This window comes from Rhinoraja longicauda, chromosome 3 (genome assembly GCF_053455715.1).
Source record: "Rhinoraja longicauda isolate Sanriku21f chromosome 3, sRhiLon1.1, whole genome shotgun sequence".
Classification (NCBI taxonomy): domain Eukaryota; kingdom Metazoa; phylum Chordata; class Chondrichthyes; order Rajiformes; family Arhynchobatidae; genus Rhinoraja; species Rhinoraja longicauda.
The window spans coordinates 31,775,161-31,787,710 of NC_135955.1; the positions used below are offsets into that span (position 1 = coordinate 31,775,161).

General features: G+C 39.4%; 1 protein-coding gene across 14 annotated transcripts in view; it reads left to right on the forward strand.

Annotated features, from left to right (window-relative positions):
• The window catches only part of LOC144591618 (nuclear factor 1 B-type-like), a 241,588-nt gene that overhangs the window by 165,887 nt on the left and 63,151 nt on the right, over positions 1-12,550 (forward strand). For 13 of the 14 annotated variants that reach the window (XM_078395692.1, XM_078395678.1, XM_078395730.1 and 10 more), the window contains one exon: positions 12,164-12,292. The exons of the other annotated variant lie outside the window; for it this stretch is intronic. In XM_078395692.1, coding sequence (XP_078251818.1) covers positions 12,164-12,292 — 129 coding nt within the window. The remainder of the gene's footprint in view (positions 1-12,163; positions 12,293-12,550) is intronic. 14 annotated transcript variants of the gene reach the window in all.

A 12,550-nucleotide genomic window follows, 5' to 3' on the forward strand; every position in this document is an offset into this window, starting at 1 on the left:
AATCGACTGCAAACGTACAAACCATCCCATCTATGTTTTTGTCCAAGTAATTTTGCAAACAACAGAGGTCCCAATACTAATCTCTGCTGAGTACTTCTGGTTACAGAGATTCAGGCAGAATGGTCCTGAAAGCAAAGAGGGCTTTCTGCAGTTGTACAGGGCCCTAGTGAGACCGCACCTGGAGTACTGTGCAGTTTTGGTCTCCAAATTTGAGGAAGGATATTCTTACTATTGAGGGCGTGCAGCATAGGTTCACTAGGTTAATTCTCGGAATGGCGGGACTGTCGTATGTTGAAAGACTGGAGCGACTAGGCTTGTATACACTGGAATTTAGAAAGTTGAGAGAGAATCTTATTGAAACATATAAGATTATTAAGGGATTGGACAAGTTAGAGGCAGGAAAAATGTTCCTAATGTTGGGGGAGTCCAGAACCAGGGGCCACAGTTTAAGAATAAGGGGTAGGCCATTTAGAACGGAGATGAGGAAAATCTTTTTCAGTCAGAGAGTTGTAAATCTATGGAATTCTCTGCCTCAGAAGGCAGTGGAGGCCAATTCTCTAAATACATTCAAGAGAGAGCTAGATAGAGCTCTTAAGGATAGCGGAGTCAGGGGGTATGGGGAGAAGGCAGGAACGGGGTACTGATTGAGAATGATCAGCCATGATCACATTGAATGGTGGTGCTGGCTCGAAGGGCCAAATGGCCTCCTCCTGCATCTATTGTCTAATGACACCCTTCTACCACAAGCCTCTATCTATTATGAGTAAGCCAATTCTGAATCCAAACCACTAAGTCACTGTGGGTTCCATGTATCCTAATTGTCCGAATCAGCCTACCACAAGAGACCTTATTAAATGCTTTACTGAAGTTTCATGCAGGCAACATCCACTGTCCTACTCCCATAGAGTTATAGAGTCATACTGCGTGGAAACAGGACCACCTGTAAAAAAGTTACCCATCAGGTTCCTATTTAATCTCTTCCTCCTCACTTTAAACCTATGTCCTCTGGTTCTCAGTTCCCCTACTCTGGACAGGAGACTCTGCGTATATCTAATCTACTCCTCTCAACATTTTGGAAATTTCTATAAGATCATCCTGCATCCTCTTCCTTATGAATCACCTTCATCACCCTCTCAAAAAATGACAATCAACTTTGTAAGACATGACTACTAGCCCTGCATTTAGCCATACTGACTGCCCCTTAATAGCATATTCTCTTCTGAATGCAAATAGATTCTATCCCAAATAATCCTCTTCAGTATTTTTTGCACCACTGCCATGAAGCTCACTGACCTACAATTCCTAGGAATATCCCTATTTCCCTTTTTAAGCAAAGGAATACCGTTGGCTACTCTCCATTCCTCTGGGACCTCACCTTCTCTTGACTCTCAATAACCTGGGATCGTATCAGGCACTGGGGACCTAGCCACCTTAATGCTCTTCAAGAGACCCAACTCTTTCTTGATCTCAAAATGCTCCATTATTTTGCTATATCTAAAACTGATCTCATTGCCCTCCAAGCCCTTTGTCTTGGTGAATAACAATGCAAAGTACTTCTCTGACCCCAAGCATAAATGCCCTCCTTTATCTTTGAATGATCTTGCCCTCACCCAACTTACCCTCTTATTTTTAATGAATGTATAAAAACCATTGATATTCCCTTTAATCCAACTTGCTAATAATATTTCATGGTTCTGCTGGTCCTCCTCCTATTGTCCTCGATGTCTTTCCTGCTTGCTGTATATTCCTCAAAGGCCCTGTCTGATTTCATCTTCTGTACTTCTTTTCCTTTGTAGCCACATTTACAATTTCTCTCGTTATCCGAGGTTCCATTACCTTACCACCCTGCATAGGAAAGAACTGCAGATGCTGGTTTAAATCGAAGGTAGACACAAAATGCTGGAGTAATTCAGTGGGACAGGCAGCATATCTGGAAAGAAGGAATGGGTGACGTTTCGGGTCGAGACCTTCTTCAGACTTGACCCAAAACGTCACCCATTCCTTCTTTCCAGAGATGCTGCCTGTCCCGCTGAGTTACTCCAGCATTTTGTGTCTACCTTATCATCTTTGTCCCTCCTTAATGAAATGCTGCCCAGTCTAAGGATTTAACAGCTCAGACATCGTAACTGAACTGAGGTACTGTGTAAAAAATGACGCAACCTATTCACAGAGCTGAACTGCATAATGTTCAGAATGCTGTGTATTGTATTATATTCCCTATTGTGTTTTCAGTGTTGCTGTTGTGTTACATATGACTGCAAATATCCTGCTTGGCTGGGTTAGCAAGATTAGATAGCTGTTTAACAGGTAATTAGTTCTTCAAGCTCCAAACCTCATGTCAATTAAATATGACATCTCAAATTAATGTCAAACATGGAGCAGTGAATTGACGACACTTTGGCTTTTTTAAAAATTAGTGGTTTTCAGGAACTACATTCTTCTGGCCTCCTTTTGCGTGGATACTGCTTCCGAAGTGTTTTCAAGTCTAGGACACTCAGAACAAGACTCCTGCCTGACCTTGACTGCACACTGGCATGAGTATTATGTGTACACCTTTAACTAAGAAAGACACTTGAATCCAGAAAATTAGAGATACAATTATTCAATAAATCCAATGATAATCAGATCCCTATTAAAAATAATGAAAAATCATGAAGATAATAATGGTTAATGGAAATTACAATGTTAGCTTTGTTACGCTCTTGACCTTTTGTGAACATTAGAATTGAAAGCAGGAGTAGGTAAAACGGCCTCTCAAATCTGTTTTACTTCTTTACAAAATGACTCATGCGCCATCCAATCCCAAAATCATCTAATTTCACTGGTGTCCAAAATATCTCATCCTTAAAAATGCAAAGATTTACAACTCCTGGCATAAATTCATTTCTCCTTACTTCAGTGCCATATGGCTGATCCTTTATTCTGAGATCATCATGAGAATCTCTAGAATGAGGAAATTGATTTTGTTTGTCAGAATCCTGTTTGTCTCACTGAGATCACATTTCATGCCTCTAAGACTCAGTGATTAAGGCCAGTCCCACATAATCTCTCCTCAGCAGACAACCTCCCTGACCCCAGAAATCAGTCATGCACTTCGCTGTTGCACTAGCTGCATCTCAAGCATATAAATCTTTAAGAGGCCATAACCGCACACAGTACTCCACTTCAACTGCAATGTCCAGTACAATCCAGTACAATCTCTGTAATAGTTGCATTTTAATAAAAATTGCAGATGCTGATAATCTCAAACAGAAACAAAAAATACTGGAAACACTCAGCAGGTTGGGCAGCGTCTGTGGAAGAAAAATAGAGTTACCATTTAAGATTGGTCATATTTGTTTCCAGTATTTTGTGTTTTTATCTCAACAATTCCTCATTGTTTTTACATTCCAACCAGTGAAACAAAGGTTGATAAACTAAGTACCTTTCTAATCATTGGCTAAAACTGTTGTGTTTCTGTTAATGCTATCAAATTGGAGATTATCACATCATACCAATGCACAAATGCAGAGGTTCCCTTGTCATCTGCCATTTGTATACTCTGCATCCTCATTGTGCACATGGTATTAGTATTGGTTCATTATTGTCACACAGTGAAAGATTTTGTTATGCCAAGAGAAAAAAAAGCAACGTGCAGGATGTAGGGATACAGCATTACAGTGTTAGATACAATTACAGTTGGAAAGGGTACAGGGAAGATTTATGAGGATGTTGCCAGGACTCGAGGGTCTGGGGTATAGGGAGAGGTTGAGCAGACTGGGTCTCTTATTCCTTGAAGCACAGGAGTAGGGGAATTGAGAACCTGAGGACATAGGTTTAAGGTGAAGGGTAAAAGATTTAATAGGAATTTGTGGGATAACATTTTCAAACAAAGGATGGTGAGTGTGTGGAATAAGCTGCCAGAGGAAGTAGTTGAGGCATGGACAATTGCAACGTTTAAGAAACAATTAGCCAGGTGCATGGGTAGGACAGGTTTAGAGGGATGTGGGCCAAACGCAAACAGATGGGACCAGTGTGGACGGGACATGTTGGTCGGTGTGGGCAAGTTAGGCCGAAGGAGCTGTTTCCACGCTGTATGACTCTATACGGAAATATTGCAGATGAGAAAAGTGCGAAGGCCACAAGGAGGTGGGTTGAGAGATGGTGACAACACCCTTATGAGAGGTTCACACAGTAGCCTGGTAACATTGGGGAAGAAACTTTCTGAATCTGGTGGCAAATGCCTTCAAGCTATTGTATCTTCTTTCCCATCTAACTGTGTATCATAAATAAATCTGGTTACATAACACTTTTTTCCCATCCAAACCATTATATGTTAAAAATAGCCTATATCTGTTCATGTAACATCATGCTGGTAACAGTCTGCCAACTGGAAAACCATGCATTTCTTTCTTGCTCTGATTCTTCTCCCATACCATCTATTAAATGTGCAAATACATTACCTCAACTGCATGAGTCCTAGCTTCATATAGTAGCAGCATTTGAATTTTGTACATTCATCTTTAATAATAATAATTACCTGGTGGTTTTTTACAAATATATTAAAATTGGACTATTTTATTCTGAAACAATGGACAGCGAGATGGATAGTAAAGATTTAGCAAGATATGGGCCAAACATGGACAGGTGGGACTAAATGGAGCATCATGGACAGCATGGACAAGTTGGGCTGAAGGTCCTGTTTCCACGCTGTATGACTCTACGACTAATAAATATGATTTCATGAAATAATACACGGATGCTGAAATAGAAATGTTTATAATTATAAAAGAATAGAAACACTAGTTGTATATTTGGCAACTGCAGTAGATGATCTGTGCACAGAGGGTTAAATAAGATTGAGTATAATATGAAGAACTCTAAGTGAAGACTCTTTACAAGATATTGATTTCTTTGACCTCATTGGGTTTATTTCACTGAATGGAGGCGTCTAATTAAAGTATTGAAAGGGCAAAAGTTTAACGATTCATTAAAATTGGTTCTAGAGTATGATAGATTTAATCTTGGTTCTACCAAGTACAACACTTTAACATCTGACTATTGTTTCCCCTTGTGAAACTTATTTAATTTGCTAGCTGTGGCTTCAATCCCATTGTTTTGACTGGAAGATGAACATGATCTCTTTTAGGGATGTAGTTATGCCAATTTAGTATTGTCCCTGTTGATTTTGAAGCTTAGCTTCAGAGCAGTTAGTCAAGATGAAATCTAGTTCTAAAAATATTATTATCATCTTATGTGAGGGTGAGTGACTTTGACATCAGAATTGGCAATAGGTGTTTTCACGAGAGATACCGGTATCTATAACCAGCCTGACTGAGCAACGGCACATTTGAAGTGACCTTTCTTCACAGCATTACTTTAAAACTGCTTAGCAACTGGATCCTCAACTGAAAGCTTCTGTCTGAAGACCCCACTGCATCGTAACATAAAAATACTCGCGCTCACAGAGGGGTGGCTGTCAGGCGCTAAGTTGCATTATGCTCAAGAAGCAATCTGTTTAAGTTTCTGTAAGCCTGTAAACAAACCATCTTGCTGAAAATGTTCCCTGAAATAATGCAATGCCTCAGCTCACTTGACAGTTTTGGAATCTACTTGTTAACGAATAGAGTGGAACACATGAATCAATGCTGTGGGGCAATTTATTAATATTGGTGACTTTTAAAAATATTTTAAATGATATTAACTAAGACTAATGCCAGAATCTCAGGCACAATATATTATTTCTACTTCAGAAAAATTGCTTTTACACAAAGAAGCTTTGACAACGCAAGAACAGCATCTGTATGTTGTACAGCCAAATTTTAAATACCGGTCCTTTGTGACTTAAAGCAGAATTGCTGGACCTGAATAATAATTACTAGCAGACAAACTAATATTCCCCACCCGTTATTAGGTTTACACAAAAGATGTTTGTCAGTGAGCCACCACTGCATTTGCCAACATAGTTTGCAGTAATTCAGCAGTATGATAAATTAGTGGCTGTAATAAGCTTGGTCAGAACACACAAAAATGAAATACATTTGTAAATAGTTAGCAATGTGCGAGTAAGAGGGATAACTGTAATTAGCAAAAACTCTAGCTTAAAAGGAAAGTTAGGAAAATAGAGTAGTAAATCTGTGCAGGAAATCTATATTTAATGGAGTAGGAATATCTTGGGAGTAATAACAAGAAAGAAGTCTAATCAAGTACTTTGGAAGTACCGGAACATAAAATACTTGAATCACTTTCTCTGTTACTTTCATCTGAAGGTTTTGTTCAATTTTCATTCCGTTTTGAAACACCAGCATTTGTCAGTGTAAATGCCAACTGTCAGTATCATGTGACACTTTTATATTAATTCCAGAAGAGTGATACTGAAGTCGAGGCCTGTGATTCCTGGGCACAGCATCGTAGCCAAGCCTGATTTTTCTTTTGTTACCCAGCAACTGTACTGCACACATTCTCTAGCAAAGTTCAATACAGACCTCCTTCCTTGTGCTTCAATCTCTCTGCTGAAAATCTCATAAATTCAGGTTTCAGGAGCAGAATTAGGCCATTTGGCCCATCAAGTCTACTGTACTCATAGCTGAACTTTGCTAGCAACTTAAAATGATGTAAGTTACATAGCCCACCAGTTAGCATTGTCAGTGCACTAGAGTGAAAACATGTGGCACATGATTTGACATTGTCCAGAAAGACAGTTGTTGCCATAACAAAGACCCCATTGGTGTACATTTGAGACACTGCGCAGATTGGAACTGTCCACATCATACCCTGTGTAATTCTGGTTGACAGGTTCTCGTTAGAGCCGATATGCTGATTGACAAGGGCTTACAAGTAAGTCATCAAGTGAGGAAGACTTGTCAATGGGTTTGAAAGGCTTGGTATCCTGAGTGGATGAATGGAGATGATAATAATGGGTGTGCCGGTAGCATTGAATTATCATGGACATTTGCTGGTCAGTGTGTTCAGCACTTGTGTGATGGCTAGGAGCCTTGGGAATGTAGTGGGGAGCAATATGTCTGATTCGTACCATGAGATTTGATCTCTACTAGTTTACTAAGTCAGCCAACAGAGCCTGAATGAAATAACGTGACAGGTAATGAACATGGTTTAAAAATGTTGGCACTCCACATGCAGCCTGCAGGTTTGGCAAGGAGATAATATCTTGATTTGATTTTTACTGCAGACTATTGTTCTGCTAATGTGATACTTCAGTACTGTTAGGGGTGACTTCAAAATGTAGCACACATTTGACTGCACCAGTCCACCCCTGTCCTTGATCACTCCACAAATAACTTGCTTGCTCCTCCACCAACTGAGCACATTCCTCCACAATGTATAAGCACATCATCCATAATAAATAAATTCAAAATGAATCCACGATTTCCTTTTCACGGCGTCCAAAGTAAGACATCACGCTGCATTGCATCAGCATTGCGTGCACATTGGTTCACCCTCACAGCGATCTTTAAGCAGTATGAAATAAATTTAAGTTGGATCAAAATACCAAGTGCTAGAAAACTCAGTGTTTCAGGCAGCATCTGTGGAGGTAATTATGTGAAAGCTACATGGAAGCTTATGTGAAAGTTTTTGTAGAAAACGGTTTATGTCCTTTCAAAAGAAAAGTAGCTGAGTTTATGAAAATAAATGAAATAGAAAAATGGAGTGGTGGAGTTTTGTAAGCACAGACAAATAAAGCTGAGAGCTTTATTTCTATATATTGCACACAGAACAACTCATTACTTATTGAATTCTTACAATTCCAGATCGGTAGTGGCAAAATCCCAGTGGATCTTTGCAACTATAACTTTTCTTATGGATAAAACATTTAAATAGTAAACCATTTGATATTATTTTTACCATGTACAGGCATAAAATATTTTGTTTGTCTCATAGTTGTGCTTATGGCTGTAGCGTACCTTAACTAATGATTTGAACAATGTTTTAATATAGTCCAATATTATCACTGTAAAGACTGTTTTTTGGGTAAAGTTTAAAATGCTGTGTTGTTTCCATACAAAAGAATACATTCATAGTTATCCAGAAAATAACATTACAAATTTTAAATAATGCCATTTTAGCTGTTCTTCCAGAGCCAGTGATGCTAAGTGATTCCTGGTTACAGTGATCATTATTGTGTTTGTGTTATCCAATATCTGATTGGCGTGAAAGCAAAGAAGAGGAAGATTAGCACAAACATTGTTCTAACTGGATGTCACAGCTCAGAAATGCATTCATGCAGCCAAAATTTATTTTGACTACTACCCCCATTTGTCAGTAATTCAAATCACAAACTGTGATGAGCAAAGTAATGTGCACCTTATGCTACTGGTTATTTCCATTGTGTAGTCATGCCTGGCATACCTACTGGTGACAGCAACCATTATATAATGCCCATTGGACATGTCTTGTCACTTGGGATTCATAATTGCCTTTAATACATGGTCTTGTGGAAATAGGGTGTGAAGTGTTACTTACTTGCTTACTTAAACGAAGCCTTGAAGATACTGAAGTTTTAATTATTTCAGGACAAAGCAGCACCCTTGAATGGCAATCCTATCTTTCAGAAACCCAACTCATTGCTGTCCACCTTTGACCCGTTGGTTGCAATATCACTTCACTGTTACTTCTTTGAAAGACAAAATATTCATTCCATGTCATTTGAACACATGCAAGGTGCCCTGCAAGTCTAACCTGGAAATACACTGCAAGTTCTCCGTGGATGATCAGTGTAAAAGACTTCAGAGAGTTCTCCGTGACTGTCCAGTACAAAAGGGAGTTCCTTCAGCTGAAGCACAGCAGCAAGTCAGGAAAGTGACTTCTCCACATCCTTAATGCAAGAAGGATAATCAATAAATGCTGACTCCACAGTGGGACACATCTCCTATGAACCATTAGAGGTAAAGGGAAACCCAGACCCAAAAGATCATCTCCATATTCCTAATACTCAGTTCTTGATTCTCTACACTGTCAACGCAAAATGCCAAATATTAAAAAAATTAGATAAGATACAATGGCTGACTTGCTTGACTTCTGTACACCTTGCCTATACGACCACTTTAACACTGCTCCCCTAATGGTTACAGCTCATTTGCAGTGGAGAAGAGTATATACACAATGACAAAAGTAGTTGAGGTGGATGGACTGCAAAGATCTTCTTATCGAGTCCACATCACAAGATTAGAAATTGTTCAGCCAGAGCTGAACACACTTCTCGGCATCTGCGTACAATGGCTTCTTGTGCGTAGTGGTGGAAAGATTGGTGGAAACAGGGCTGCAATGAACGCTCTTTCCTTGACCCCGACTGTGAAGATAAACATTAGATATGAGCAAAGATAGATACAAATTGCTGGAGTAACTCAGGGGGTCAGGCAGCATCTCTTGAGAAAATCGATAGGTGATATTTTGGTTCGGGGTCCTTTTTCAAACTTTAGACGCGAGCGTTCCCTTATAGTCGATGAACTCTGAATTAACACTTTTTATAAGACAGCTTGGATTTTCATCTTGGGTTTTCTAAGATCTTCGGTTTCCTCCTACTCTCCCAACCTAGACAACCAGGATACGTTCGCATCCTGCGTCCTCACGGCGGTACAGTGGTCAGCGGTAGAGTTACTGCCTTACAGCTCTTGCAGCGCCGACTGCTCAGGTGCTGTTTGTACGGAGTTTGTATGTTTGTATGTTCTTCCCGTGACCTGCGTGGGTTTTCTCCGAGATCTTTGGTTTCCTCCCACATTCTAAAGACGTATAGGTTTTTACGTTAATTGGCTTGGTTTAAATGTAAATTATCCCTAGTGTGTGGAGGATAGTGTTTGTGTGGATTGCTGATTGCTGAAGCGATTCCTCCAGACAATTGTTTTTCCATGAAAACAGGGTGATCACATTTTTTAAGTGCACAAAATCATTGCACGATGTATCACCAGAACAAACTGGCATGGCTCCCTTTTCAATGTCGTTTTCAGAAATGTTTTCCAGTAAAATGAATGTCCACCCTCGTAGGCTTTTCCAAACTTTCTGTGACTGGACTGAAAATAATTCATTGAGGACGGGCCACATATGAATCATTAAACTGCTCAATTTCACAGTTAGCAAGTCAGTATACAAAATGAAAATCAATGTTAAAGTATGTTTCCTTAACTTAGATTCAAATATTTTCTTAAGACTAAGAAGAATAGTAAAAGGACATCTGAGCTTTGAAACCAATCAAACCTCAAATGTATTTCATCTGCACTAGTATTATGTTTAAAGATAAAGTATCAGTTTAAATAGCCTATCCTGATAGATAAACCTTAAACCTGGGCTCCATGATCCCAGGAATTAAAGAGCATTCTTCCGCTAACTCTTTCTTTGATCAGTGATCTACTAATAGCTCAGCCAATATAATCCATTGACTATTACCCCCCTGGAAATAAATTCTTCACAGTTGCACCATGCATCATTTGTTTAAGCCTTTTGTTCACTGGTTGCAGATTCCCATATAACTAGCATAAACTAACATTAAAAGTATTTGTCATTCTCATGTCTTGAGGGTGCGCATCTCATGCACACATTCTGGATAGATGGGCACACAGTCGCAAATGGCATTTCCTTGTAGGAATGCAAGAGTGTTGTATGAGTAGTGGGTCCAGTCTTTTGAATGAGTTGATATGCAAAGCTTTTGCCTGCCATTTTGTTTGAACATAATGTGGTTTCATTCAAGTAAGGATGGAGGAGATCCTCATCAATATATGTTTCTTACCAGCACTGTTAAATGGAATTACTTGATCAGAATTGTTGTTCTCGAGATCATATTTGCTGTTATGTTCTCCTAAATTGCACTTTAAAATTTGCACAATTGACTTTAATTGTACGGAACATCCACGCACAACATTCCAAACTCTTCTTTCCTTCCTTAAGTTAAAAAGAAAAAGACAAACTATTATTTTCATCAAGGTTGTAGTAATTTCACAATTATATATCTTTTTTGCATTTAGTTTTGCTGATGAAAGATTATTGATTGTTAGGGTTAGAAGTGTGTTGCAAATAGTACATTTGTACCAAAAGAATTTTCCCGGTGGAATTTTATGAACCAATTTCCTCTGTCGTTTTTTGCTTGGACCTTGGTTTATCACATAAGTCACTAGTCTAAAGTGTTTAATTGTCATATGGAACAATGAATTTTTACTTGCATCAACTTAACAGGTCCTTAAATGCAAATCGCACATATAAATTAGTTTAGTTTAGTTTAGTTTAGAGGTACAGCGCGGAAATATACAATAATTTAAAAAAACAATAAACTAATAATGCAAAAAACGACATCTGCAGCGCAACCAAGTACGTTCATAAAAACAAAGCCAATATGTGCTGGAGTAACTCAATGGGTCAGGAAGCATCTCTGGAGAACATTATTGGTGATGTTTCTGGAGGGAGCTTTCTGCAGACTGATCATGGTGGTTGGGGTGGGGGGAGAAAGCTGGAAGAGAAGAGGAGCAGGATAAAGCCTGGTGAGTGATAGGTGGATGCAGGTGAGGTGGGGGGAGAGGGTGATATGCAGATAATTGGACAAAGGCCAGAGATGAAAAGACAAAAGGTATGAGATAAGGATAGGAGAGGTGAGAAATGTGAAGCCAGAGGAAGGAATATAGGTAGAAGGGGAGGAGGAGGAGAGAAATGTCTGCAAGGGGCATAGGGAAGGGAAGGGGTGGGGAAGGGGAGAAAGAAGAAGGAGGGGGGGGATTAATTAGTTATCTAAAATTGGAGAATTCAATGTTCATGCCATTAAGTTGTGAACTACCCAAGAAGTTCATAGGTGCTGAGATTAGTGTTGCATAGTGTTCAAGACCCAATGGTTACTGAGAAGAAGCTATTGAACCTGGTATTTTTCAGGCTCCTGTACCTTCTCCCTGATGGTAGGAGCGAAGTAGAATGTTGCCAGGGTGATGTGGGTTTTTAATAGTATGGGCTGCCTTTTTGAGGCAGCACCTTCCTTAGATCCCTTTGATGGTGGTGAGATCAGAACCTGTGATGGACTGGACAGCGATGACCAGGCAGAGATCATTCACAGCAACTAGGCCAAAACTGGTGATGGTGGGTTCTCCTGAGAAAGAGGCAGAGTTGTGCTGAAATGATGCACCTTTCTAAAGTGGTCTAATACACCTGTTATAAGTATTTACCTGTTTTCATATTTCTATCTATGACTTGGTAGAAATGTCATCTCCTACAATGAAGAAGCCCGAGAAGAATATATATAGTGACCCCACATCTCCACAAGGTTCATCACCACGACTGAACACTTTCCCACAGCATCATCACCCTGGCATCCCGGGACACAGTGGTAATTCAATTCATACTTTATCTGTATATTAAATAAATGCAAAGAAATTGGAAATTGCAGTTGATGCATCAACCTCTCAAGAATTTTTTTTTGATGAAGTACAGTACTTTTCGACAAGTACATTTGCCTCTTAACCAGGTTGGGGAGATTTCATTTCAACCAAGAGCATTTTATTTGACCACTTTAACTGTTGCACAGTGCACTCAGTACTGGTGATAGTATTTGGAGCCTGGCTAGTTGGAGCCCACTTGTGTTTTG